Raw genomic sequence first — 27,306 nt, forward strand, 5'->3', positions numbered from 1 at the left:
ATATATCTTGCAAAGTTGTATATTCTCCATGGATTGCATCTTTGTGGTCTGTTTAAGAAGATTTCTCTACAATGTCTCTCAAATCTAGGCTTCTGCGATTTGAATATTTTGAGGTCTCTTTTCCTGATGACCACATCATTCAAGTCACGATAAACAGGCCGGATAAACTGAATTGCATCAATAAGTCCACCAGCCAAGAGATTGCGGATATATGGCGGCAATTTGACCAAGATGAAACCTTATGGGTTGGCATCATTACGGGAAATGGAAGAGCCTTTTGCACCGGAGCCGATCTACAGGGTAAGCCTCTTCCATAACTTGCTCAGAGCATGAAGGGAAACTAATGATGGTTGTTGGTCAGAATGGAACGAGATGAACAAGAAAGGGATATTCAACAATATGGCTGCCCCCGGTCTTGCCGGCCTTCCACGTCGGGATGGGAAAAAACCCATCATAGCGGCTGTGAATGGCTTATGCATGGGAGGTGGGTTTGAAATGGTGGCAAACTGCGACATGGTGCTTGCTTCGTCTTCAGCAATATTCTCGCTGCCCGAAATAAAGCGAGGCATCGTCCCGGTCGCTGGATGTTTGCCGCGACTAACACGGACTCTTGGCCTGCAGCGAACCTTGGATCTTGTCCTGACCGGCAGAAGTGTGAGCGCCAAGACGCTGCATGAATGGGGTCTTGTCTCTCAGCTGGTGGATACATCAGAAGATGTGGCTCGTGCCGCGATCCGAGTTGCGCAAGAAATGTGCAAAAACAGCCCGGATTCTCTAATCATTGGCCGTCTAGGTGCTCGGCTAAGTTGGGAAGTGGGCAGCGTAGAGGAGGCTGTATCGATGCTGGCCAACGAGTGGTATCCTCGTCTGGTCAATGGTCCTAACTTTGCCGAAGGAATCCGGGCGTTTGTAGAGAAGCGGGAGCCAAAGTGGGTTGCGTCGAAGCTGTGAGGAGCTATCGTTTCATATTCCTTGATTTTTCCTTTGGACATTCTACTCGTGGAGAATACCTCCTCGTATTTCCGTTTTGCAATGGGATGATTTAGATCTGATAAGATGGAATAAAAGCGGTATATCTTATCAGATGCCCCGCTGCCCCGCCTCAGCAACATTGGCATTAGATCATATATACACCAGTTATGAAACTATTGAAAAGGCGCACGTTGCTAGCTTTATTTCAGTCTAGTACATTGAGACTTGACTGGCTGCGTTGTGTGTAGGCCCACGTTTTTCCGTTGGAAAATTTGCACAGTGAGCCCGAAGGCTTTTCACTGTGTGGCTAGCTCGCACAGTCTCTCACACAGTAACACTTGTTGTCGGGGCTACATTCAAATTGATCCCCACGACAGCGGATCTGATAATTCTTTTCCCTTACTACTGTTAGGTCTGGACCTTTTACGATGTATGAGTACGTAGCCGAGACAGCAGCCTTCCCTTGAGGCCCACCTATAGTATCTTTGCCACTTAATTTCACTCAAGTTAGACCATCACTTGGTTGAGCCAAACTTGCTTGTTCCTGTTGTACTAGCTCGAAAACATCAACTGATCAGATAATTGACGGAACTCAAGCGACGGCAAAAAACGGTGCAGCGTGGACCACACAAAAGGATTTTTCCCCCTCTGCCTCTAAGTCATGACTAACAGAAATTAGGTATTGTGACTCCATCCGGACTTACAGAATGACACGGCAGATGGACCATGGCAGAGGGTTCGTAGGAGTCACAACACGTATTTGTCCACAATTCCAAGCTAGGTGACCCATTTAGTGATGAAATGGTAAATTTTATGGTCATACGCACAAGAATGACGATATTTGCAAGAAGTGTTTACTCCAATGTGTTACCATTTGTCATTTAGAGGCTATATCGTTCAGAACATTCCGACGATCGGTCCTTCGGGGGCTACGTTTTATCACTTGCCAAGCCTCGGAGGAGATGGCCGAAGATTGACGAAAATTTGTATAGCGTCTAATTAGGAATGGAATCCTTCAAGGTCCGCAAAAAGTTCAGCTAGTAATTTATCACAAGCACTCTACGTACTATACTATTTCCTGGGCATGTTCTATGCTGTAAAAGGTTAAAGACCTGCATGCGCTATTTTCTCCGATTTGTGATTTCTGGTCGATGCTCCCTCATCTGAACCAACTTCAAAAACGTTGTTCCTAAGATCTCACACATACTCTCTATCCAATTAGGTACAACTGACAGCACAGACATCTGAGCTGCCACCAAGATGGATGACAAGAACGTCGCAGTCCTTGCGACTGACTCTGCGGCTACAAACAACGACAATGGCGATCCTCAACAAGACTTGCCGAATGAAGAAGCGCAACGAGGTGTTCAAGATGTCGAGGCTATGGCTCTCACTTGGTCGAAATTGACACTCATCGGTATCTTCCTCAAGTAAGCCTTCTTGAATCACTTTATTTAGGTCCTATAAAAACATAGCTAACATGTACGGCTGCTAAAGTATCTGGTTGCTCTACTTTGTCAATGCATTTCAGTCTACAATTCTCTCCAATCTGCTTCCCTACGCCACGAGCGCTTTCGAATCTCATTCGTTATTGAATGTTATCTATGTCGTAGCCGGTTCTATGTCTGCAGCCACTTATATGCCCCTGTCAAAGATTATGGACGTCTGGGGAAGAGCTGAAGGCTTTCTCATCATGACCGTCTTTGCTACCCTGGGCCTGATTCTCATGGCTGCAAGCAATGGCATCGCCACCTTCTGTGCAGCATATGTAAGACGAACCGATTTCACACTTCATATTAATTACCCACCTATAACATACGCCTTTGTGTGAACGAGTTCTAACAACCGACATGAAACAGGTGTTTTATAGCATTGGATTCGGTGGTATGACATACGCCGTAGATGTTATTACGGCCGATGCATCGCAGCTGAAGAATCGAGGGTTAGCTTACGCTTTCACATCTTCTCCTTACATCATCACCGCATTTGCCGGGGCCAAAGCATCAGAGGGTTTCTACAACGACATCAGCTGGCGATGGGGCTTTGGCGTCTTTGCCATCGTCTTTCCTATTGTGGCTGCTCCACTATACTTCATCTTGAAGATTAACCTTCGCAAGGCCGAGAGGCAAGGTCTATTGAATAAGGAGCCAAGCAACCGAACAATATTGCAAAGCATCTGGTATTACAGTGTAGAATTCGATGGTAGGTGATGCTTGATGCTTGAGACAAAGATAAGAAGTACTAATTTCGCAATAGCAATGGGAGTGTTTTTGTTCTCCGTCGGTCTCACGGTGTTTCTTCTTCCTTTCAACATTGCCGACTCTGCCCCTAATGGGTGGTCATCAGGATACATAATTGCCATGATTGTGGTTGGCTTCGTTATGCTTATTATCTTTACCGTATACGAGACCTTCCTAGCGCCAATTCCTCTACTCGACTGGAACCTCTTGATTGATCGGACTGTCATCGGCGCCTGTCTTCTCGATGCTACATATCAAATCTCGTATTACTGTTGGGCGAACTACTTCACCTCTTTCTTACAAGTGGTGAATGATCTAAGTCTAGCAGAAGCGGGATATGTCAACAATACCTTCAACGTGGTTTCGGGAGTACTCCTGTTGATTGTTGGCTTCCTGATCCGTAGGACTGGTCGGTTCAAGTGGCTTCTGTATATAGCCGTCCCGCTTTACATCTTTGCGCAGGGGTTGATGATCTATTTCCGCCGACCGAACCAAAACGTGGGCTATCTTGTCATGTGTCAAGTCTTCATATCGATTGGAGGTAGCATTTTCATTATTATCGAACAACTGGCTATTTTAGCTGCTGTTGATCATCAGCATATTGCTGCAGCCCTTGCATTGCTAAATGTGGTGGGTACGGTTGGAGACGCCATGGGCGCAACGATATCCGGAGCCATCTGGACAAACACGTTCCAGAAGGCGCTTGAGCGATATCTTCCGGAATCAGCGCTTCCGGATTTGGACGTCATTTATGAGGATTTGGACACGCAGCTGAGCTACCCTGTCGGAAGCGCCGTCAGGTTGGCAATCCAGAAAGCATATGCGTACTCACAAACCCGCATGCTTGCTGCCGGAACTGGTGTCATGGGCCTTGCGATAATTTGGATGCTTATGATTAGAAACATTAATCTTGCAAAGGTGGCTCAAGTAAAGGGCATGGTCTTCTAAGCTAGAAAGATATGGGGTAATAGAGAGTTGATATATGTGAGGCATGTATTCCTGGTTGGGGGACTTAGTCCACAACTGCAGAGTAAGTAACGTCTAAAATAAAAATTAAGTACACTAGTTTTTGTTTTATTCTAAACAAAAAAGTATTGTAACACTCGGACTCGGTCACATTATCTCGAATACCATAATATTGAAACTCATTTTCCCCAAAACTATTATTAAAGAGTATACTACTATCTTCTAGTGTTAGCAAGCCTAGTTTACATCATCTCCCTTTGCTTCGGCATTATGGAAAAGACCAACATATGATGTCTGTCTTAGATTCCTATACTGTAGTCCTAAATAAACAATAATTACATATGGAGTAAATGCTTGTTTCAATTACTATGGTAATAGTAATTTTATTTACCTATTTCTGGGTTCGTCCCTCCCTGCACTACGTTTTTCCACTCTGCCATATTTTGCGCGGCAGCAGCATATGTCAAGAGCGACTGAGGAACCAGGTCACCTTTGTTGATGTCCTTCAATCGGGCAATAAACGTAACCAAGTGTGCGTCGAGGGCAGTAGGCGTCTCCAAACCAAATAGCCACTTTTCTCCCTCCACTAGATGCTCGCTACACATCTCCAATATACTGACTGTACGCTTCGTCATTTCTTCTAAATCATCAAGTCCAACACAGTTTATCTTCTCTTTTCGTTGACTACAACACGTATTAGTGGCACTCATGGAGTCAATATGTGGCAAAAGGGTGAATTTACAGACATTTCAAGTTTATATTGTAGAGCCTCCTGATACTGGGGTGATACGTCGCTGTCTATAAGTCGTAGTATCCTCTCTTCAATGATATTGGCGACGCCTGATCTTCCCGTAAAAGTCAAGGTGAAAAAGTTAATGCTATGAAGTCTTTCGAGTAAAGAGGATATAATGGCCGCATGTGAAGGTGGCATAAGGCTTGGAAACAAGCGGGCAAGATAGTGCGTAATCTTCACGCTATCATAGATTGGTTCCGGAAGAGATGGGCTAGTCAGTGCTGGAACCTAATTATTGTCAGACTATCGATGGGGTGTAAGGAATCTCTTCTGACTAGGCTCAAGTACCTGTCCTTTAGGGTTGACGTAGCATAGATATTCCTCGGACAGCTGTTCCAATTTCGATGTAATGTCCATCTCGTGCTCGGAAAACTCGATCGCCAAGGTCTCGTCTTTGGGTTTTCCACGAATAGCTATGCAGTATCTTACCATTATTGAACAGATAGAGTACTGATAATGATAAAGCTTGTAGGTTTGAATAGCCATACTGTCGGATGATGAGCGGAGCTTTTGAGAAGTCAAATCAGGTCGATGTAGGTTGTTGAAAATTTCGATTTCAAGTATCACATGCCTTTAATAATATTGCGAAGATATAATCGTATCATGAGAAAAAAAAACGCGATGGTATTGTAGGGTTGAAAGTCAAACCCGGTTTAAATAACCTAAGCTCGACAAAATCTATGGACCCGGGTAGTAGGCTTTAACTTGTATTGCAAATTATTCACCATACTGGGTAGTTGCTGCGTCTCTTGATGGGACCATGGGGTAAATGAGATGCACTGAGTGCCCATCTCCAGCCTTTTACCCCAAAAGTGGTACCTGCTGTTTCACATCATGCTGCATTGCCGATATGCAGGCAGATTCTTAAGTTTCCGCATCAGGTCTAGCTAGAATGCTTCATGGGGTAAGCCGGGGTAGATGATGTAGCGCGCCACCCTACAGTACACACTTGTACCTCCGCCTCGTTTTCGTTTCCGATTCTTTCTCTCTGTTCTCTTCTTTTCAGACAAATATTAACTGAAATCTTGTTCCTGTTGTTAACATTGTATATGGGGATTATATATGCAGTTATTATCGTTGAGTGGCGATAATAAGTTCAGTATTCGTATTACACATATCTTTCTAATGACAGATTCCTAAAACTTATTAACATTCGACCTGTAGCTATTAGAGGAGAAGTTATATAAAAAGCATCATCTTCAACACGATGCGACGCTACCTTATGATCAGGACTCATCTACGGGGGTTTGCATTGCGAAAATACAAGAAATAGAAAACAGATTAACCTAGCATCAAAATTTGCATTGTTCTTCTCCGGACCTCACCATTATGGGGTTAGTCTTTTGCTAGCCACGACCGCCGGACCTTGAAGATGATCGGCCTCACAATAACTCAAACAGCGGTCGCCAAACCAAGACAAACTAGAAATGATTCGACCTATCCACGGCTCCTTATATAGTTACTATTGTCATATGTCAATATTATTTTCGTGACGTGTATGGTTGCTTGAACAGTCCTCGTTCTTATGAGTACAATCATTGAAAGCTTTGTAGCAGGACGAAACTTTAGGTTCGCAGACCTATTCAAAGACAGGATACTGAGCTATATATGGAGAAATTGAGTCAGAAAAGGCCAAAGATTATCATATACATTTACTTTGTAATACTAATTAAAACCAGAAGGATTCTTAATCCCATTTGGTAGGTAGTGGCGGACCCCAAATCGCGGCAGGAGTTCCGGCAGACCGAATGGTAGGGCATTCCTCATTGACCACGTCGCCATCTGAGTAGTGTTCAATTATGAAGCCCGTAGTATCATACCAATAGTCAAAGAGCTGTGATCCCATGACGTGCCTGCCAATTCCCCACATCGGTTTATACCCTTTGGACGCCAGCCACGAATGACCCATCATCTCGGTATCCAGGTCTTCCACCTCGAAAGATGAGTGGTGAATACTCGTGCCGCTGCCGCTACCGTGATGGGCTGCCACGAGAAGACAATGGTGGTCTGTATACTCTGCACCTAGGTCCACGTGAAAGAAGGACATAAATTCCGTTGAAGGGTCACCTTGCTTGTGGACAATGTCAGAAGCTTTGAAATTGAAGTTGCTGCTGTACCAGGAGCATGTTTTCGCGTAATTATCTGTCGTGTATCCGAAATGGCCGAGTTTGTGAACCTTGGAAGGACCGCTGGTCATGCGGTTGAAAACACCTTGTCGTTGTGCAACCTCTTGGTCAGCGAATGTGTCCGTCCATCTTGCAGGGCCATGACATAAAAGACGAAAAAAAAAGAAGAAAAAAATCATGGGAGCTCGTTCATTGGTATACTAACCTTTGCGCGTCTTCTGAACTGCCCCGTTTACCTGCGGCCTTCCACCAGCCACAACAGAGATGCCTTCTTGTGGAGCAAACCGCTCTTCCTGGCCATGCACAATCTCGACAACGTATCCATTAGGATCTGTTATGCGGACCATCTTGCCACCGCCGGGGCGGTGAGAGACGTCTACCAATTGCGCACCGGGGAAGTTGCAGGCTTTTTGAAAATCGATCGCTGAACGCGCGACAAACCCAGCCCCGTGAAACTTTGGGGCACTGCCAGAAGCGGGACGGGCCACATAGAGAAAAGGATCAGGCCCGTAACCACGGAAGAAGACTTCTTCGTTCTCTGACTTTGCTGCAAGTTCGAACCCAAAGTCTTCCGCAAAAGTCAAGAACTTTACAACATCAGGGTGCTCGTAGATGACATACGAGAGTCGCTGAAGCGAAATCTTTGACCCAATTGCCATGATGTATTCAGCGGAAAGAATTCAACGAACCCTAAATGGATATAGGTACACGATTTAGTAGCCGATTGAGAGGATTAAAAGCACAGGTAGCTATAATGTGATGGCAGTTCGTCTGTTGGATGTTTTTTTGGAAAGCTCTTGCAGTGTTGCTGACATACTTCAAAATCATGAAGCTCTTTTGTACTTCCACAACGAGACTAACTACACCATCCCCCTTACCTCCGCAGGCTCATTCAGTCTGGGGTAGAGCTTATACATCCGGACGGTCCGATCTGATCGTCGATGCTTGTCTAGTCTCTATGGAGTCCGAGCTGCATATGCATGCTGATTGCTCAATGGTGAGCAGTCATATACGCACCTGCAGGTGATGGTATAAGTTGCGTGGGACAGAGATGGGGTTCCGGCTGGAGAAGCCAGAATCACTGATTTCGTCGGAAAACCCCACCCAGGCCAACGCATGAGATCGGAATTCATCGGAAGACCCCACTCGCGCAGCAAACACAAACCATTCCGCATTCGAACATGGCTTTGGAATGGGAAACATTGAGATGTGAAACCCATACATCGAGACGAGCATCTTTACAAGAATCTTCATATTCGTTAGACACCGATGAAGATTTCCTCATCAGCTTTCCCGGCCCTCAAAGAACGCCAGCATGAAGTATCGTCGCCTCCAAGGACAAATTGTGGAGGTGAAAGATGGTGATTCCAGTGGCATCGTACCTACGGTACGTACTCCGTTGTTGAGTGTGTTGCAGGATAATCCTCCTGATCACTCTGATCCCTTGAAACGAGGGTTACCATTCCAACCACGCTCATATCGTGACTTCATGCTTTTCGAGAACCATTACTCTGCATCACTCGCAGGCTTCACTCAGATTCATCGTCCGGTGATTAGTTGGATTGCGGCGGCTTACACGGGCATCACCGGCTGGCGGTATCCTGGCTTCAAACCAGGCATACTATGGAGCCAGCAGCCAATCTTTTACCAGTCCAATCATCTGGCCTTCTATGCCGATGAAGCTCCGATACAATATCCGAAATATTGCAAATATCTGGATCTAGAGCTTGAGCTGGGTGTACTGCTCGGTGGCCACCTCTTCAACGCCACAGCCGAAGAAGCCAAATCTGCGATAGCAGGCTTTTGCGTTTTTAATGACTTCTCTGTGCGTAACGTACAAGTTGCGGAGATGAACAGGTAGCCCTTCGATTTGCCGAGGCATTTTCTCAAGTCGATTGCTGACTGCAAGCAAACACACTATAGTGGCTTCGGACCACAGCACTCGAAATGCTTCGCTAACAGCGTATCATCCACTGTCGTCTCCGCAGACGAGATCATGCCCAGAATCGAGAGACTCACTGGCCGCGTCATTATCAATGGGCAAGTTGTCCAGGAGTGCAGTACTGATCGGTGGCAATTCACAGTAGCTGAGGCTATTGCTCATGTATCACAAAGTACTCGACTCTACCCTGGAGAGTTTTTCGGCACAGGGACGTTTCCTCTGGGTGCTGGAATTGAGCATGCGAGATTCCAATTGAAGGTTGGAGATGTTGTGCGACTGGAAATTGACGGGATAGGCAGCGTGACGAACAAGATCATAGCGGACGAGTGAGGCAATCAATAGATCTGTTAAGCATTTAGTTAAAACAAAATACTACCTCGTCTTCAGGACGAATGATCCTTTTTTGTTGTTTGTCTTCTTGCATTATGCGCGCTAAAGTGGCCGACATCTCTCTGCAACAAGGCCATGGCATCTCGTCCAACTCTCTACAGAACGACGACAGGATCTTCAGTGAAGTGTACCGGCGACCCGCTGCTTCCACCCGTGAATGTACCATGCTGTGCCATACTATCAGAGCAGAGTAGAAGACGACGATGGGGAACCAGATTGAGCATTTGTCCTTCTGCGTGCGCACATTCACGTGGTCAAGCACCCTCCAAGCTGCATCTAGGGCTTCTTCTGTAATAGGTAAATCCTTGTCTTCACTTCTCTCCATATTATCCTCAGTTCGAAAGCGCCATGCGCCTTCGACCTGCGGAGTATATCCGGCAGACTCAGCAAGACGCCCCAAGTGCGGGTAAAATAGGCAAACCCTGCAGAAGAAATAGTAGGCCAAGATGTTGGACGACATCAGCTCGCCGAAATGTTCGTGCCATCGATCCAGAGCATATAGCAATGCCAATTTTTGACGATGATATTCACCGTCGGGCGAGAGAGTGGCATAGGGGTTGGATTTTCGCGGCATTTCAGCATGTCGGTGGCTGCTAGAGTTCTCAGAGACAGTGATGGAGGCTAAGTTTCTCTGTATAAATAAGGTGTCCGAGAGTATGGCCGTTAGCAAGAGAAGTCCATCTTCTGGGCTATGTACATCTTCCGGCAGAGTCGCGCTGGTGAATAGCCCGTCATAGACTGTTCTAAAACTGTGATTTGATGAGAGCATGGGAACCTTTAGGTCATTGCTTGAAAGACCCGGTGGTAGGTTAAAATGAAGTGCCGCTACAGTGTCGACCAGAAATCCAAAACGGAGAAGTATGGAGTAGTGACTGTGGACGAAAAGGGTCAGTAGGTTCTAAAGGTGACTCGATGAGCCATACCTTGTGGCAGTCTTGAAGAAGCCGCTCGGAATAACAGGAATTGCAGGCGCCAATCGTCTCGTAACCTTGAACTCATGTCAGGAGGCGTGAAGTATTCGTGAGGCAATGGGAAGAACTACCGCCGTGAAGAAGGCCAACATGTTCGTGGTAACTCTCCACTCTGATGGAGGGCCGGTTAACAGCCCATAAACCGCTAGCAGCACTGCCTTTACAATACATTGTTAGCTAGGACGTAACTAATGTTTGTTTCTTTACTCAATGGACTCACAGCCAGTGCTCCCTCAACTCTGCGTGCCTCTCGGTTGTCCAATTCAAGCGTCACAATGAACAACCTCACCGCAGTCATAAACAAAGAGTGGCCTCGAGAGTCATTTTTGTCCTCGGACATGAGACAGGTCAGGCCTGCGAGAGCGACGTCAAGATATGGTGGTGTAGCGGTGTTAGAACCCCAGAGCGTGTGTACGTCAAGCCGATCCAGGTAGATGTAGCTTTGAAGTGTGGAAGGAAACGTTGGGCGTAATTGGTCTAGCTCGGCTTCCAGATTGAGAGTACAGGCATCTGAGCTGCTGAGCACTGACTGCGGGTATGGAGTGGCAGATGGGCTCTCCGGCTGTGTCTATGTGGCTGCTATAAGCCTCCGATACGGAACAAATCAGAGCATTCCAAGCTGAGAGACCTTACGTGAAATGATTCATCGCTGCCGGGTTTGTTTGGCCAGCTGCCTTCGATGCCGCGCAGATTGAAGCTTAGCTGAGATTGGTCAACAACTCCCCTCGCTTCTTCACTGCGAAGCAACCTTTGCGTGAAATCATCAAGAAACTGCTTGTCGGGAATCCTGTTTGCTTCTGACGTTATCCACTTGGTTGGTTGACCTAGCGACAGTAGGACAGACTCTGACAAATTGTTATTTTGCTCCTCGTTCGCCATTGAGTCTTGCAGCTAAAGGACTGCCGGGGCATTGACAGGATGTGGGTCGGGGAAAGGTAGGATTTCAGGATTACAAACTGATGATGAAGAAGAATGAAGGTAGAGATCGTTTTTTGACACAAAAACTAATCACATATTTAAAAAAAGAAGAATGCCCAAGATGCTAGCTGTCAACCAAATTTTTTTGGAAGTCTTCAGCTAGAAGACAGCTCACGTGCATCCAGTGATTCAAATTCAATCCGACCGCCACTCCTTAGCGATAAAGTTCGAACGCAACAAGTGGGGCATACATTTGGCAATGCTGGGATGAGATAGAGACAAATGGGGTGGCAGTCCAATGAGACTTGGTAAAAAAACATTAGCGAGCAAGATTTTCTGAATGGGCCATTCACCTTCTGTAGAAGCCGTACCCTGCTGCCCAAATGGCACTTCGGGAGCCATGGCTCTTCTACAGACGACCCCATCTGACGTGGGGGAAGCCTTCATGCTGCTGTATGGGGTGATCCGGCCGGCCCTCCCAGACATCCGAGCTTACACCCAGATATCCCCAAACGGGAGATGCTCGCGTTTTCTCTGCATATTGCCAATGAAAACTTATATGAGCTCAGTGATGACATGAAAAACTGACTCCGGGTCTTGTGTTTCTGTTCTGCACATCCCATCTGTATAGCCAAGCAACTGTTCTCGACGCGTTCCTCGACATTTACCACAATATCCAGTATGGCCGCCAACCAAATCAGGGATATCCAAACGACCTTCCACGATGAAGAAAACAACCTTCTTTTCGAGAAGAATGTCAGCATTCCCATCCCCGATTCCGAATATCCTGTCCGATGCAACATCTATCGACCGTTGAGCTCCCTCACCGCGGCAAAGCCTGCCCTCCCGGTGATTATGACCTATGGGCCTTACGGAAAAGATATCGAATATAGCAAATTTCATCCACAGTCATTCTCAGAGGTAGATCCGGAACAGAAATCGAAATATTCCGCATGGGAAACGCCTGATCCCGTCTTCTGGACCTCACACGGCTATGCAGTTGTGCGTTGTGACGAGCGGGGATTTGGACAGTCTCCTGGTTTTCTTGATTCCATGTCTAAGGATACAGCCGCTGCTTTTTGCCATGCTATTGAGTGGGCGGCACAGCAGCCGTGGTCCAACGGCAGGGTTGGCCTCCTCGGCGTCAGTTACTTTGCTGGCACCCAATGGCGTGCCGCGGCTGCGCAACCACGCGGACTCTCTTGTATCATTCCCTGGGAGGGCATGTCCGACTATTATAGAGATCGCTGCCGACATGGTGGAATTCTCTCCGACGCATTCATCAGATTCTGGTGGGATCGTCAAGTCATCACAAACCAGTATGGGCGGCCAGGTAGGGCAGCAGCTGGGCGAGGTGATGATACCATCGAGGGGGATCTATCAGAGGAAGAGCGCCAGAGAAACCGGCGGGACCAGAATGTCGACAACGAAGTGCATCGTTTCCGGGACCAAGACTACTACAAGAGTCGCGACTTCAAGTTGGAAGGCATCCAGGTTCCCTTATTGTCGGTCGCCAATTTAGGCAATACCGGACTGCACCTGCGTGGAAACGTGCTGGGATACATGTTCTCCAGCTCAAAGTTCAAGTATCTACGATTTTTAGCCGGGAGACATGATTTGCCATTCTATTATAAAGATGAGGTGAAGCTTCAGCTGAGCTTCCTGGATGCGTGGCTCAAGGACCAAGACCAGGTTGGCTGGACCGTTCCTGGAAAGGTAGCCCCTGTCAGTGTTCTTTTACGTAAAGGCAACGTTGGGTATAACAATCCAGATGGAGAGAAGCTTTTCCAGCGTCGGGATGAACAGGAATGGCCGATTGCTCGCACGGAGTATGTGCGATACTATCTCAACCCTCAACATGAGCTCACGAACGACGGAAACGTGACGAGGCTTCCTGAATCGAAGGTCACTTACAAGGCACTGGGGTCACTTGACGATCCGCAATTCGTGACATTCTCGACTATATTTCCCAAGGAAACAGAAATCACTGGCCACATTGTGGCGCATCTGAACGTCTCCGTGGAGCCCTCGGTAGAGCAACAGCAGTCAAACCCAGTAGCGGAGGCAGACTTGGATCTGTTCGTGACATTACGACATCTTGACTCCCAAGGACAGGAGATCCTGTACACAGGTGCTGTTGGTGACCCAGTATCTCTCACCAAGGGCTGGCTGCGCTGTAGTTTGCGGAAAGTCGACGACAAACATCCTCAACATCGCAGCTATTTGCCCTACCGCCAATACTTCTCTACTGACGAAGAGCTTCTTACGCCTGGTATCATCTACGCGGTCGATGTCGAGATCTGGCCCACTAACGTCGTAATGAACGATGGCGACACTCTGGTTTTAGAGATTGCATCTGGTGACACTGCAGGTAGCGGGTTGTTTAGACATGAAAGTAAAGTAGACAGGGACCCGGCGCGGTTTGGTGGTTGGAACAACATTCATTTTGGCGGAGGGAAATCGAATTACCTTGAACTGCCCATCATACCTCAGAAATATTAGGTTTATAGTCATATGTATACTTTTCCATTTGTAAGGACTTAGCTAGTATAGGTAGGAATAACAAACTGGTCTGCATATCTCTCTATAAGACTACTCCGGTGTACCGTTCATCCTAAACTGCGTCTCTTAGGAGTGACGCTCATGATTCCCATTGTATAGTAGTACCTTTCAGAATATGTTGTGGTGGTTACTTGCACCAAATTTAGCCGCGGCAGGGACACAGGGCTCAGCTCGCTGCAGTACTGTGGTTGGGCTAGATTTGTGATGTACAGTGCTCTCAACAGTCTCTCTGAAGAGGGCTGAAATGTAGTGAATATGAGGATGAATTCGACTGATGTTGAAGCTAATGGATACTTATATCTACTGGATAATCATCTAATGATATGTAAGTTATGCATCTCGAGCAATGAATGTTAAAAATCAGTACTGCTGCTCATTGACAAGCTACCAGTCTCAATCGAGTCTTTTTGCTCCCATGAACTGATCCTGTCCGAGCACTTTCTTCACAGATGCTTCGACAATACTCAATATTGGTAGCTCTGATAATCGGTTGACCACATGGTGTAAAGTAGGGAGCTGCTTATTTGTCCGCTCTAGAATTTGAAAGCCAGCAGCTGACGCCTCCTGGCTCATCAAAACTTTGGGCTTGGTCGAATGAAACAAGACATCATAATCTGCGTCAGCCGCTTCTCTGCAAGGGGAGCCAGTGGTTGCTGGTATGTACTTGTGTACGAACAACGCATCCTCGCCGGAGGAACCAAAGCTCTGTACGGGTTCTTCACCAGCCCCAGATCCATTTGTGAGATTGCCACTGTTGACACTATTGACGCCAGCAGTATGGCTGGATCGTGGCGCATCATTTGCATCCAACCGGCCCCAAGAGAAGAAGGCCCACTTCACACCACCCCAAGAAAGCTCAACATCCAAGTTGCCCCCAACACTGGTATCGTTCTTGAACTTGATTTCGGAATACAATTTTGGCCAACCAAGGTCTTCGCGACCAGATATGATTGGATCAGCCAGATTTTCCAGAACAACGGGAATGTAAATACCCTGGCGAACGCTGCCGTCTTTACTACGGTGCTGCACCCCGTGAATTTGGAACACGACCAACTCGTATCCTCTACCTCCCAGCCAGCTCAAGTTTTGGATGGACTGAAATGTAAAGCTTGCCTCAGCAACCGTGTCAGTCTTAGCGAAGCTGTACGCAGTAGAAGGAAACATATTTCGCAATAGAGTCGCGCTTGTGCGAAATCGAACCGTGGCAGTCGTCGACACCGCGTCAGATAATCCGTCGGGGCGAGGACAAGAGAGAGCATCTTGTCTAGGACTATCCATTGGCCCGAATCCAAGTGGCTGTCGCCAATAGAGTCTCGGGGCCTTAGCCCACATATATTCTCGGAGGATCTGAGTTGAGTTATGCACTTCGTCGTGGCTGAAACCGTATGTGAGATAATCATGAACTGCGAAGGCATTCATATCAGCATCATACCATTCTCATAGCCTGTGTAAGATGGAGAGATTTCTCGGTTTCTTACCTTTCCATTCCTCCATTTCTGCGCTTGAATTTGATCGTGTGGGCTCATTACCCGTTACGCGGCTCATATCCTGGATCAGAGTCGCCCTTGTATATCGCGCTTTATTGAACAATCGTAGTCGTTCCGGTATGGTGTCCTTGGAGTCTAGGTAAGACAACATTACGCCGAGAGCCGCCGCATCTTCGATGGCTTGGGCGGCTCCTTGAGCTAGATGTGGCGTGAAGGGGTGTGCAGCATCTCCAATCACGGCCAGTCGGTCATTTGCAAAAGCAGGAAGGGTGTCCATGTCCAACAGCGGATAGATTCTCACGTCCTCATCGGCTACCTTAGCCATAACAGCTAAAAGGTCGGGCGAGAAACTTTGGTAGACGTCTAGCAAAGACGCCTTGGCAGCTTTGTGGTCATAGCCTTGAGAAAAGCTCTTACCACTAAGCGATGCAGGGTGGCAGCAAACGAAGTTGAGCGAAGTGCCGTGTTCACAGAGGTACATGACCACTTTGCGGTCATCCGCATAGTACATGTCCATAGAGTCTACAGTATCCAGGAAAGATGCTGTAGCTGGATCGTCTTGGATCTTCGCAATGGAGATCATGAAACGGAAAGCATTCTGTGTGGGTGCATCGGCAATATATTTCCTCTCTTCACATACTGATAAGCGAGCAACAGATCGGACCCCATCTGCGCCAATTATCACATCAGCTTGAATGACGTTGCCGTCGTCAAGTGTTATCGTAGCTTTGTGAGCATCGACAGACACTGTTCGAGACGAAGTGTGCAACTGAACGGGCATGCCCACAGCATAATTCGAAATGGCGGTCTCCTTGAGATGGCGGTGCAAATCCACCCGATAAGTTTGGAGCCATGGCTGACAAGGAGTAAGTAAACAATTAGAAGAACATCCTATAGCCGGTTATAATGGACTCACCTTCTGCCAGCGATGTCTCTGCTCCGTTACCGATATGCTCTTCAGCAGTTCTCCGGTATGCTTGTAGAATCGAACCTGGGTAACATCGTTAATCTCCTGGGTACACAAGACATCACTTTGAGGACGAAAGTCGCATCGTCACTTACCATACCTAAACAGCTTCCCCCACCGTCCTCATGGTCAATTCCAAGGTGGTGAAGGACGCTGTTTGCGTTCGGCGTGATGTGAATCGCAGCACCAACTTCGCTCAGGAACGCTGACTGTTCGTAAACCTAAGCAGCGCATAAACAAGACTGCAGTTTGAAACGTATATGACGTTTAAGTATTGTATTTGCTTACATGTACTTCGTGCCCAGCTTTGCGCAACGCAATAGCAGCTGCGAGTCCCCCTATGCCTCCGCCAACAATGGCGACTTTGCAGACAACATGGCGCTGCGAGATATTTGTCAAATTTACCAAGGATCCCATGTTGGAGTTCTTGAAGACGAGTTGTAACAGTTTAAAATCTCGACTTAGTGAGTCTTGTAAGAGTAAGGCAGGATAAAATGTATGTGTACATCTTCAGGCAGGTTAAAGCTTCTATTCATCTGTAGACTCAGAGCCATATATCTAGCCAAACTATGAGAGAGCGCCACTGCTGCTTTCCTTCAGCCTTCTGAGGAAATGACGGTAGTAACCAATGTGCCGAGGCCGGTAGCTCCATGCTGGTCACCGGTGTCTCCGGTTTAACTAACTACCATCATACGAGACACTCTACCAATCGGAATGGCTTCAAAAGAATGCTAACATCCCCATAAGGTCCGGCCTTAGGTGAGGCAAGACTCATGGGGCACGATGCTAGCAACGCCAACGCCACCACGTTATCGCTGATATTGAGATTTGGGGTTGAGAATCCGTCAAAATCCGGAGCATTTGGTGTATGATTTGAAATGGGAGCTCAGTGTCGGATGACCCCAATCCTGTAGGGACCTCCGAAGTTTATTCTGATGCGGGCATGGCCGATATAAAGTCTGGGAATGGGACCACGACACGTTGTCAGTTCTTTGCCATTCGGCTTCACAAGGTTAATACACAAAAACACCCTTTGCTCCTACCTTCACGACTAGTTCAAAATGGCGAGCGCCTCAGACACACAGCAGCTATCCCAAGGGCTGCCAGAGGTTCGTATCAACGTCACTGGGCATGACAAGTCGGGGAGAGAACTATTTTTGTCATCGGCTCCGGCGCAATGGAAGGCGTACCACAGCAACACGATGAGCTTTGCAGTTGTTTACACTACATCCGAAAGCCCTCCGTCTCTCAATAACGACGAAGATGTCAAAAAACACGACGATGTCATGAAAGGCAACAAGCTCGGCCTAGTGAACCCTGGAGGCAGCGTTTGTAGAATTGTTGATTTTGCTCCAGGGCCAGAGAGCATGATGCATCGTACGCAAAGCCTAGATTATGGAATCGTCATATTCGGCTGTGTGGAGGCAATTCTCGAGTCTGGAGACAAGAGAATAATGAATCCTGGAGACGTGTGCGTCCAACGGGGAACATCCCATGCGTGGAGAAACACGTCCAACACGGAATGGGCCCGAATGGCATTTGTGTTGCAGGACTGCCAGCCCCTTACATTTGACGGTGTAACACTGAAAGAGGACCTTGGAAACAATACAGACATTCCAGCGAGCTAAAACACCGCTGACGGAAATGTCGGCAGCCATGAGGCGAGGCGGAAATCTACGAGCATTGGCCCCCCTAACGACTGCAGCAAGCAAGATTGCTTTAGCTCTGGGGTTCCGAGGAGCCAACCCCATCGCACAAAGCATCCCGTTTTGGTTAGAAACTTCGGAACCGCTCCCGCGACTGTTGGCGTACAATAGTAATATAGTACATTAATACATCGCTTTCAACAGGTGCATGTGTTGTGCAGGACTGTTAGGTATCAGACAATCTTGTCGATAGAATGTTAGAAGTTCGATTTATTATGATTGACTGCTATCCAACGTGCTTGTTGGGGCAGCAGTAACCCAGAGTTTCAGGTGAAAATGGACATTTTGGGCAGAAAGAGCTCACAAGGCAGTTCGCGGTATGGTCAAGTTATCCTCACATCGATGTGCACAAGTAAAGCTCTCCATTAGCCAGTATGCGCGACAAAAATTTACAAGTAGCTGGTAGCTTCGGTACATCCAATGGAGATGGCATAACGAGGGAGCGCAACTCCTCGAAAAAAAAAAAGGCCTGTGGGACTCTTCAATTTTCGGCTTATTCGTCTATACTATTACTAGGTAGTTACCTACCTATTATTAGTTTTTAGGTATTCGTAAAAGGAGAATCACCAGGCGGAGGCTTATTTCTGGTGAATAGTGGTCCAAAGGCTGAAGAGACCCGCAGTCCCGTTCTTTGAGGGAATCAAGGGGTTTACAAATACTAGGACAAATGATCAGCACGCAGAAATACACAATCCGCACATATCTGCTGTGCTAAGCTCTTTGTAACAGTACTCTTATTACATCTTCATATCCACGTATTCGTTTTGCGGTATCTGTTTCTTTCGCAACTTGCTTGAGAATATACGCAAATACGTCCACTCCTAGACTTAGCAGTTACTGCCTCTGTCTCATACCAAGTATGGAATACACAATAATCGGACTGTGGAGTGCCACTGCCGAGGCAGCAAAACACTGTGCTGGGGGAATACGCTCCATATGCGGGGGTTAGCGTTCCATCTCGGCCCATGGCATACATGCATGTACATAATCTTTCCGGGGCCCCGTTACCATTTGCGAGACTATAAACACCTCGTCCTCCACGGCCGTAAGTCAAGAGATTCGTCGTTGCCTTGTCTTGGCGTCATGCCCTCGCCATACCTCTGTTCGGGTGGCAGAAACAAATCTGAAATGATCGTCCATTGCTAACGACATCCAAAAACCAGCTCTGTTTGCGAACGGAGATGCAGCCCAGCATTCCGGTCAGCACAGTCCAACCCACACACATTGTCAAAAACAAAACGGTACGGCACCACTCCATAGGTGTTCCTCACGCGTGTATCTTCGGAGCCGTCCATCAATACGTAGGCAAGCCATTGACAGTCCTGTAGTGCGATATCTGCCACGCACGCTTCGCGCGCTCTGAGCATTTACAACGGCACCGAAGAACCCGTATGTTTGTCAAGCTTATCGACTAGGGATAACAGTTCCAGCCATTAGGACTCTCTTGCTGACCGTTGCCTGTATATAATGTGATGTGTCGTAGACACCAATGAAAGGCCCTTCCGGTGCCCTTGCTGCGATCAGGCCTTCCGCCGTGCTGATGTGAGGAAGCTCCATCTGGAAGCTTGCCACGCCGACGATGAGCGCAGCCACGGCGACCTGCAAGCCTACGGCAGCATCCGTCGCAAGAAGGTGCGCGTGGCCTGCGACTCATGCCGCAAACGCAAGACTAGATGCAGCGGAAGCCAGCCGTGTCCATCTTGCAAAGCCATTGGCATGAGCTGTACGTATGAGCAGCCGAGGCATGAGGAGCCGCCCGCTCCCCCGACGCCGAAGAGCGCTTCATTAGATGATCAGAGTTCGCACTCTCCATCTTCCGCAGAAGCAGCTACTGCCTTCCAAGCAGATGCGGACCGACTATCTGCAAGAATTCAGCACGGCAACCAAAGTTTCCAGTGGTCTTCAATTAATCCAAGTCACCACTTAGGACTACCACTAGCACCCGCTGCCCAGCCTCTTCATGATGCTGTCGCCGAGCCACAGCGAGAGAGCGTTGGTTTGGGCTTTCAGCCCATTGAGGCCACTCCTCTCGACCCAGACCCGATGGTTATGTGGCTCGGTGACTCTGCCTTCGCTCCAGACTCATACTCGCATTACTTTCCTCTAAACTCTGTAAGACTGGCTCCTGAACCAATGGCGCTGACTTGTGTTCTGATCATCGAGTAGATCTCGGAGGCGTTCATGGATCATTCCGATCCCTACAACTTCACCCGCGACCCTTTATTGGACATCCTGGCGCCCGTACCTCCCTGTGTCCAGCTGACTTCCAACTTCGGCTCCCCGTCGCATCATGAGCTGCCATTTGACCACCAGCCCTTATTTTCCATGATACGCAAATACTTCAACCGTCGGTACAGCGCATCTGATCTAAACGAAATGGACGAGGCATTTGGACAGGTCTGGACCTCTGAGCTGCCGAGCTTGGCAATATACGATACTCAAGTCCTCGACGTGTTTATAGGCCTCGCCTTGAAACACTTACTGGCGACCTTTGATCTCTTCCATGAAGTATCTCTGGATAGGAACACTGATGCGTCATACATCTTGGCGCTAGCAGCCGTCGGGGGGCTGTTCAGCTCCGTGGAGGGCAGCTTCAAGTTGGCAATGGCCATTTATAACCATTCGAGGAAACTAGTTCTAAAGAGAGTATGTATCGTGCCATCTCTTTGATGCCGCGTGAGCCCTCCTAACCTCATCCCAGTTCAATTGCAGTATGAAAGACGACGAACTTTCTACTGACCCGGCAGAATGGTTGGTTGTTACCAAGACTGTACAATATGCCCCTCACCTCCTGACTATCGGGCCCCGTGGATGCTTTATCCTACTAACACGCGTCGCAGTTAATGCTTTTGGAGCTATACGGTTACTGCAGCGGAGACAGACGGAGTCACGAGCTTGCCGAGGCTTATCATGGCCAATTGCTCGAAGCGGTGCAGCACTATGCTATGTTCAGGAAATCGGCTCCTGCACAGATCGACTATCAGTCAGTTGTTCGCCTTCTAAAGAGTCATCGATGCTTGAATACTGACCGCGGCTAGATTGTTCAAAACGCTTGCTGTCCTTGACCTGTATCGCGTTCTCCTGTTAAGACGACCACCATCACTGTCATTGAGATATGTAGACATGCTGTGTCCGAAGCCGGCAGCTCTGCAAGATCAGTGTGAATCTCTGGCAGCCGGCTGGCCAGAAGTTTTGAGCTCCATGCTTACGCCTGGATGCAGCATCCCATCGGCATCTTCAAAGTCGGATTTGCTTGGTGGCCTAGCAGCGCTTAGCCCCTATGTGTGGCTCGTTATTTTCGAGTCCACGTCGCCTGCCACGCCAGGACCTACAATGCGGCGGCCTCGAGACTTCTTGAAACGCGACTATGTCACTTGTGCGAGTGACAAATGGTTAGAGGCCGAGATCCGACTAGATCCGGTCGCCCCATGCAACCTCATCCTATATCATTGCATGAATCTGGTGATACATGCGGATCTGGAGCTTTTGCACCGCTTCTTCTTACACAGCCCCGGGAATAGCACCTCGAGCAGCAGCAATCTGCTCCGTGACTTCTCAAAGGTGATGTGTAACGTGCAAGATTGGGTGGCAAGCAGCGACAGCTCCATCGCTTCGTGGCATGCTGCCTCTGTCATGACCCTAGTACGTTGGACATATGGGCAGGGAGCTGATCATCTGGATTCCATCTCGATCGACAGGGACATTCCTCACTCGTATCTATCTTCTCAGGATGGGCAGAGGATCAAGCTTGCATGCCAGCAAGCCATGGTGGAACCTCCTCATGTTGCTTACGCAGTCTTTTTCGCCACACTTGTTCTTTGGTGTAGGGATACCTTGCAGCCTAAAGGAGGCAGCGGTAAAGCAGCACTTCTCCTGTTACAAGGCAGCCAATTCCTCCTAGCTTTTCGCATAAGCGTGGCACACCGACTATACCAAATTCTCAATTACAGAACTAAATAAAGCCAATTGTTTTTTAGCACATAAAAAATTGCGTATGTTCAAGACTTCTGGGGCGGACGAAACTATCCTAGGCGCCGGTCGTGAACAATCACAGTAGGGAGGCTCGTCAAGAAATAACCCAGCGATATATTTCTATTGATCAAAACAGGAACTTCTTCCCACCATCCCTGAGCCCTGCCCACCTAGACACCCACCATCTCCAACCACGGCTATTATTTTGAAAGTCGGCAGAAGATAAACAAAAACAATCACGGTAGAAATCACTATGACTGGCAAGATGGACCGGTAGTAGAGGTTCATAAGCGTCATACTAAATAGCCAAGCTGGCACAAGGTACGATGGTTTCTAGTTGAATCAACGCATCAAAGTCCGCACCGCTTATCTCTGTTTTCTTGCTTGATATGGACGATTTAAGTGTATTCCAGCCAGCAACAAGTCTACGGATGAAGAAGAGCAAGCAAGATGGGTCTCCTCAGCAAAGACTCTATTCATGTATACCTGGGGAAAGCGTAAGTTCAACAACAGACACAGGGGCAGAGAAGACGCTGTATTCACTCTAAGTCGGGGAAATCTTGCCGGCCATCCAGTTTGTCGGCGAGTCGCTAGAGCCTAGGGACGTTACTATTACTTTTCGCTATTTTAGTCCATCGTCGAAAGACCATTTAATATTGTTTGCAGATATCCAGAGATGTCCTAAAAAATGTCGTCTACCTAGGAAGCTTATGGGCATACTTATAAGATTCGGATCGCAACATCTGGCCAATCTCCAATAGCAAACTGAGTTTCACCTTGGTTGCGCTATTGTAAATTAGCTATAATGTCCATTTTTACATCAGTGGCAAAAGGACTCACCAACTCCCAAACTTCAGCTCCCAATGTCGCAGGATCCCCACGGTCCTCCTCCTCGCCCACTATACCCGCCACAAAACAGGTGGGCATATAATGGTCATCAGTCCCATGAGCATCGCGGTAATTCGGATGCTTCATTAGACGAACAATTCCCCGCTTCAAATCAGGCCCTCCTCCATTCTTGCAAATGACATCCTCCAGTGCCTGTCGAAACTCGAGATGGGTTTCATCAGGCGGCCTTTCCTGCGCGAAGTTGTCTCTGTATGTGCGCATGTACTTCCAATCTGTGCGATATAGATTGTGCACGCCACCTCCAGATCCAATAAAAAGATAGCCCTCCTTTCGAAGCGGGCGCAACACTCTACCGATCTCAAGATGGTAGTGGGGATCAAAGTACTGGTTCTGCGATATAATTGTTACGGGTGGACAACCCTTAGGGAACATGCGGAGGAGTACGGGAAAGGTATCAATCAGCCAATTGAACTTGGGGTCTTCCTCTGAATCGAAGCCCGCAGCTCTGAGCATCTCAAGACATCGTTTTGCGGTCTTGACATCAGCGGTGCACTTGTAATCAACGTATTCTGACCGTCTCACGAGTGGAATATTCTGGGGTACAGGATTTGTGTTGGTGGCAACGCGCACTTTTCGTCCCCGAATATTCCAATGGGCCCCCTTGTCGTTTAATCAGACGGAGTTTTATGATCTTTGAAACCTAGCTCACCATGATGATGACACCTTTTATTCCATACTGGATGGCCTTGTCCCCGTGGGATAGCCAGTAATCACGGATATGGGATTGTTCCCCAGTGAGAAGGGTGGTGCCGTGGCTAAGGAGAAGAACGGGAGGCTGTTGCACTTGACTCATTGTCATAGTGTCTTGGCTATCTTGATTGGTTAACCAGTGCTTAACTTAGATTAGAATGAACCTGGGGTGACAGAAATTATGTATAGAGTATGTCGGGCAGTCCCAAAGCATCACTGTCATCGTCATCTCGCTCGGTTAACCGACTACACTCGGTTGACAGACCCCACTCGGAAGTGAAAGTGTCTTGAAGATGGATACACCTCGTTGAACATTCCCCATTACAACGACCAGTTGTTACTTTTCATAAAGCTAATTGCAATAAAGATGATGTATACTTGCGAACTAAATAAACTTCCTTCATTCGCCAATGCATACCGGGACTGTTTGCATGAGAAAAAGGCAGTAAAGAGACAAATCGAAGGGCGGCAACAGCGTTACGTTGCGAGAGACATTGTCTCTCCAGGTAAGTGCGTGTCCTTACCCGACCCAGCGGTTATGTCTGTTCTTCTAGCTTTCGACACCAAAAGGGCGGGCCCGGCTGTGTCGCGGGTTACTTCGGCAGCCGAGGGTGCAGAGAACGGTCGTTTGGTCGGTTCGGTAAGGTGGAGAGGCCATCGGAAAGCAAGCAAATCCATTAGAGGTAAATCAATGTTTACTTCCAAGTCCAAATACCTCGGAATGAATTAATATTATCAATTTATCAGCTAAAAAGCCCTTTCTGGCCATCACGGTAGTATTTTGGGACCTATCTATGTTAGACAACGTCCTCGTCCTTCCAGATATTCGCCTAATTGGTCATGACTTCTCGTATAATTGAATCAGTCCTTAGCGGGGTCTCAGACCGTCGTGCCACCGATTTTCGATACCGGCAGGGGCAATTCATCTCCCTACACTCGTGGATCGTAAACCATTTAGACGAGCTCCAAGAAGCTATTTGTGAGACCAATGCCGCATCTGTCGATGAAGCGAAATTTCTTATTACAGCAACACTGAACCATCTGCGAGCACTATACGAGAGCCTTGATCTCAAAGAAGAGCTTACTCTGGAATATAATGTTAAGAAAGGCCACAATAGCCCAGAGAGAAGAATTCCACGGGAACTGGCGTATCTCATTCCAGAGAGGTACACCGTATTCTCCAGTGTCATCAACACAGTTTGCTCATGTTTGACTGCTGGGTGTTGCTGTCTTGTGGAAGTAGGTCTCCTACGCCATTGTTTCTTGATATCGTACTCACAAAGTAGATACCCGACACTTTGACGGCAGAGACTACTATTTTGAAGAAATGCATCATCGAAGCACTAGATGGGGCAACCGTTGGAGTGGTCAGCTCACGACCAGGAGAAGAATTCCTCCAGAAGTGCTTCATAATAGATCAAACAGGACGTGCAGAGTTGGGAAGTGTTCCCGCTTTATGGTCCAGGCCTAATTTATGCGCGGTCGCCATTGTTGACCGTACCGCGGATGTCAATAAAGCTGCTGGGGAAATCTTTCACGCGAATACCTTCTTCTTGGGAAGAGGCCCATACGCACCTGACTTGATCCTGGTTAACGAGTTTGTTGGGGACGAGCTAATAAATCAACTGCACGCGCTCTCGCTTCAAAACAAACCGAAGACAGGTGGCAATTCCAAGGCCAATGGAAAACTAGATGCCAGGCCGAGAGCCGAGAAGCTGAGAGCCAGGATGTTTATTAGCGAGAAAATGTCTGCAAACTTCGACATCAAGTCGCCAGTACACAAGGAAGCCTCGACTATTCCAGTCCTAGCTGTTACAAGTCTCGATTGCGCAATTGACTTTCTTCTTCATGCTTATCCAAAGGGAATTAGTGCTCTTTACCTTTTCGGGACACCTGCTCAAACCAAATATCTTGGGCAGTTCATTCCGGCGCAAGTCAACTTCATTAACTACATTCCCGCAACTCTCTTAGGTTAGTTTTGTTCTCCAAAGCTGGATACGAGCTGATTGGAAAGCAGTTGGACCTACAGCTCCGGAAGGATATCCTTTACATCCAACGTTACGATATCGCCGTGAGATGATGGAGATTCCTAGCCCGCAGTTCTTCCAGGACAAAGAGAGTTCCATCACGAGTATCACCTCTGCTTGGAAGGCTGGAGATTCAACGTATGAAGAGGCGATACAGCCACTCAAACCAGATGGTCAGCCTATCGCCGGCGAGATCAACTTCTTTTTGCAGGGGTTCTTGGCCAGTTTTGTCGTCTATGTGGTGCCTTTGCTGACCGCTATTGTGGGCGGTGGTATCTATGCTGTAAAACTAACCCGATATTAATGACGGGAATCTTCCTATGATATATTATACTTTTACTATTGATACATTTTCTTGTGGCATTCAATGTTCATACATATCACTGCGTGATCTGTTTTTGTCAAATATCTTCTTACAATTGCCGATAACTACACGTCCTCATGATTCAGCGAGCCAATATGAACAAATCTGATCTCTTAATCCTTCAGAAATATTCTACAAAAGCCACACTCGTACGCCTCATTTCGATGTAGCCTCATCGAGCGCCCAATCCAACCCAACAAGCAAGACATGTAGAGCCTCAAGTCTAGGAATAGATACCTTATACTTGTGACCCAACCTTACCACCTCACCAATAACAGTCTGCACCTCCATTCTACGACCCATGCTCATATCCATCATCATAATTGGCCTCACACCTGGAGAAGTTCGCGATTCTGCCCGATTCATATGCATCTGCACGGTGTCAAGGCCGACGTGTCCCTCATAACCCATTGCGGCTGCCACCTCGACAACTTCCACCATTGCCTCTCTTACAAAGCCTCGAGAGTAATCGCTTGTCTTCAGAAACTGTAGGTCTGTACAACGTGTTAATGCGCATACAGGATTCCAAGCTGCATTCGCAACGAGTTTCTTCCAGCGCTCTGCCTGCACGTCCTCGTGCGCGACGGCCGTTCCCCCGCCTTTTGCGACCACTCGGACAAACTTGTCTGCAAGCTCTCTAGCTGAGGCATCTGATTGAGAAGGATATGTCCCGACGTGAATTATTCCAATTTCTTGGTGAAAGACCACGCCAGGTTCTGTCTCAACAGTAGGCATGTAGACGACTGCTGACAGAATGACATTTCCAGGGAAAGCCTTGTGATAGACCTCTTCTATGCCAATACCATTCTGCATGAGCACGAGTGCAGTCTTCTTGTCTTTCATGGCGGGAGAGATGGCTGATATGATTGCATCTGATGTATTGGGGAGCGACTTTGTGGCCAGGATGACAAAGTCAAAGGATTGGTCATCGTTGATAGCTTCAGACACCAACCGGACGATAGATGTGCGGAAAGTCTCCTTCCCGAAAATGGTTGATTCCACGTTGAATCCTCTCTGCTTGACTTCTGCATAGTTTGATCGACATACACACGTTACTTTGACGCCGGCACGGTGCAGAATCATGGCACACATGATGCCTATGCTGCCGGTTCCGAATATCAATACTCTTGTCATTTTTAGTAGTTGAGTTGACCGTATTGGGACAGAACTTTTCTTCAACGCATATAGCGTATTATATTAATCTATGACGACCAATCCAAGCAGTCTTGTCTCATTCTTGCTAATGTATATAAGTCTAGACAGATAGACTAACATGAAGAGTACCAATCATCCAGAAGTTTAAA

General features: G+C 47.7%; 13 protein-coding genes across 13 annotated transcripts; 7 read left to right on the top strand and 6 right to left on the bottom strand.

The window, feature by feature from the left end:
• Positions 1 to 71: 71 nt before the first annotated feature.
• On the top strand, positions 72 to 951 carry T069G_08922 (enoyl-CoA hydratase/isomerase domain-containing protein; the record flags this gene model as incomplete). Its single annotated transcript, XM_056176132.1, has 2 exons — positions 72 to 300; positions 362 to 951. 2 exons carry the CDS (start codon positions 72 to 74, stop codon positions 949 to 951), a joined length of 819 nt encoding a protein of 272 aa, XP_056024610.1.
• A 1,281-nt stretch (positions 952 to 2,232) lies between these two features.
• On the top strand, positions 2,233 to 4,160 carry T069G_08923 (major facilitator superfamily domain-containing protein; the record flags this gene model as incomplete). The annotated part of the gene is made up of 6 exons (XM_056176133.1): positions 2,233 to 2,402; positions 2,470 to 2,740; positions 2,832 to 3,174; positions 3,229 to 3,475; positions 3,533 to 3,753; positions 3,823 to 4,160. 6 exons carry the CDS (start codon positions 2,233 to 2,235, stop codon positions 4,158 to 4,160), a joined length of 1,590 nt encoding a protein of 529 aa, XP_056024611.1.
• Positions 4,161 to 4,561: 401 nt separating this feature from the next.
• Positions 4,562 to 5,403, bottom strand: T069G_08924 (uncharacterized protein; the record flags this gene model as incomplete). The annotated part of the gene is made up of 3 exons (XM_056176134.1): positions 4,562 to 4,862; positions 4,925 to 5,199; positions 5,260 to 5,403. 3 exons carry the CDS (start codon positions 5,401 to 5,403, stop codon positions 4,562 to 4,564), a joined length of 720 nt encoding a protein of 239 aa, XP_056024612.1.
• Positions 5,404 to 6,658: 1,255 nt separating this feature from the next.
• T069G_08925 (glyoxalase/Bleomycin resistance protein/Dioxygenase superfamily domain-containing protein) lies at positions 6,659 to 7,756 on the bottom strand (the record flags this gene model as incomplete). The annotated part of the gene is made up of 2 exons (XM_056176135.1): positions 6,659 to 7,182; positions 7,303 to 7,756. 2 exons carry the CDS (start codon positions 7,754 to 7,756, stop codon positions 6,659 to 6,661), a joined length of 978 nt encoding a protein of 325 aa, XP_056024613.1.
• Positions 7,757 to 8,412: 656 nt separating this feature from the next.
• T069G_08926 (fumarylacetoacetate (FAA) hydrolase family domain-containing protein) lies at positions 8,413 to 9,369 on the top strand (the record flags this gene model as incomplete). Its single annotated transcript, XM_056176136.1, has 2 exons — positions 8,413 to 8,954; positions 9,021 to 9,369. 2 exons carry the CDS (start codon positions 8,413 to 8,415, stop codon positions 9,367 to 9,369), a joined length of 891 nt encoding a protein of 296 aa, XP_056024614.1.
• A 5-nt stretch (positions 9,370 to 9,374) lies between these two features.
• T069G_08927 (uncharacterized protein) lies at positions 9,375 to 11,279 on the bottom strand (the record flags this gene model as incomplete). Its single annotated transcript, XM_056176137.1, has 6 exons — positions 9,375 to 9,383; positions 9,608 to 10,301; positions 10,353 to 10,417; positions 10,472 to 10,558; positions 10,621 to 10,968; positions 11,034 to 11,279. The coding sequence occupies 6 exons, from the start codon at positions 11,277 to 11,279 to the stop codon at positions 9,375 to 9,377; spliced, it is 1,449 nt and encodes a 482-aa protein (XP_056024615.1).
• Positions 11,280 to 11,999: 720 nt separating this feature from the next.
• Positions 12,000 to 13,820, top strand: T069G_08928 (x-Pro dipeptidyl-peptidase (S15 family) domain-containing protein; the record flags this gene model as incomplete). Its single annotated transcript, XM_056176138.1, has 2 exons — positions 12,000 to 13,043; positions 13,101 to 13,820. The coding sequence occupies 2 exons, from the start codon at positions 12,000 to 12,002 to the stop codon at positions 13,818 to 13,820; spliced, it is 1,764 nt and encodes a 587-aa protein (XP_056024616.1).
• Positions 13,821 to 14,273: 453 nt separating this feature from the next.
• T069G_08929 (FAD binding domain-containing protein) lies at positions 14,274 to 16,751 on the bottom strand (the record flags this gene model as incomplete). The annotated part of the gene is made up of 6 exons (XM_056176139.1): positions 14,274 to 14,640; positions 14,692 to 15,283; positions 15,359 to 16,223; positions 16,284 to 16,358; positions 16,430 to 16,555; positions 16,623 to 16,751. The coding sequence occupies 6 exons, from the start codon at positions 16,749 to 16,751 to the stop codon at positions 14,274 to 14,276; spliced, it is 2,154 nt and encodes a 717-aa protein (XP_056024617.1).
• A 644-nt stretch (positions 16,752 to 17,395) lies between these two features.
• On the top strand, positions 17,396 to 17,962 carry T069G_08930 (uncharacterized protein; the record flags this gene model as incomplete). Its single annotated transcript, XM_056176140.1, has 1 exon — positions 17,396 to 17,962. The coding sequence occupies one exon, from the start codon at positions 17,396 to 17,398 to the stop codon at positions 17,960 to 17,962; it is 567 nt and encodes a 188-aa protein (XP_056024618.1).
• A 1,259-nt stretch (positions 17,963 to 19,221) lies between these two features.
• Positions 19,222 to 22,000, top strand: T069G_08931 (fungal zn(2)-Cys(6) binuclear cluster domain-containing protein; the record flags this gene model as incomplete). The annotated part of the gene is made up of 6 exons (XM_056176141.1): positions 19,222 to 19,281; positions 19,565 to 20,152; positions 20,207 to 20,686; positions 20,742 to 20,810; positions 20,881 to 21,023; positions 21,079 to 22,000. The coding sequence occupies 6 exons, from the start codon at positions 19,222 to 19,224 to the stop codon at positions 21,998 to 22,000; spliced, it is 2,262 nt and encodes a 753-aa protein (XP_056024619.1).
• Positions 22,001 to 22,732: 732 nt separating this feature from the next.
• T069G_08932 (catalytic ligB subunit of aromatic ring-opening dioxygenase domain-containing protein) lies at positions 22,733 to 23,720 on the bottom strand (the record flags this gene model as incomplete). The annotated part of the gene is made up of 3 exons (XM_056176142.1): positions 22,733 to 22,798; positions 22,853 to 23,521; positions 23,571 to 23,720. The coding sequence occupies 3 exons, from the start codon at positions 23,718 to 23,720 to the stop codon at positions 22,733 to 22,735; spliced, it is 885 nt and encodes a 294-aa protein (XP_056024620.1).
• Positions 23,721 to 24,451: 731 nt separating this feature from the next.
• Positions 24,452 to 25,942, top strand: T069G_08933 (uncharacterized protein; the record flags this gene model as incomplete). The annotated part of the gene is made up of 3 exons (XM_056176143.1): positions 24,452 to 24,850; positions 24,898 to 25,582; positions 25,629 to 25,942. 3 exons carry the CDS (start codon positions 24,452 to 24,454, stop codon positions 25,940 to 25,942), a joined length of 1,398 nt encoding a protein of 465 aa, XP_056024621.1.
• Positions 25,943 to 26,158: 216 nt separating this feature from the next.
• Positions 26,159 to 27,094, bottom strand: T069G_08934 (ketopantoate reductase panE/ApbA domain-containing protein; the record flags this gene model as incomplete). Its single annotated transcript, XM_056176144.1, has 1 exon — positions 26,159 to 27,094. The coding sequence occupies one exon, from the start codon at positions 27,092 to 27,094 to the stop codon at positions 26,159 to 26,161; it is 936 nt and encodes a 311-aa protein (XP_056024622.1).
• Between the last annotated feature and the right edge of the window lie 212 nt (positions 27,095 to 27,306).

The sequence above is a fragment of the Trichoderma breve genome, chromosome 6 (genome assembly GCF_028502605.1).
Source record: "Trichoderma breve strain T069 chromosome 6, whole genome shotgun sequence".
NCBI lineage: Eukaryota > Fungi > Ascomycota > Sordariomycetes > Hypocreales > Hypocreaceae > Trichoderma > Trichoderma breve.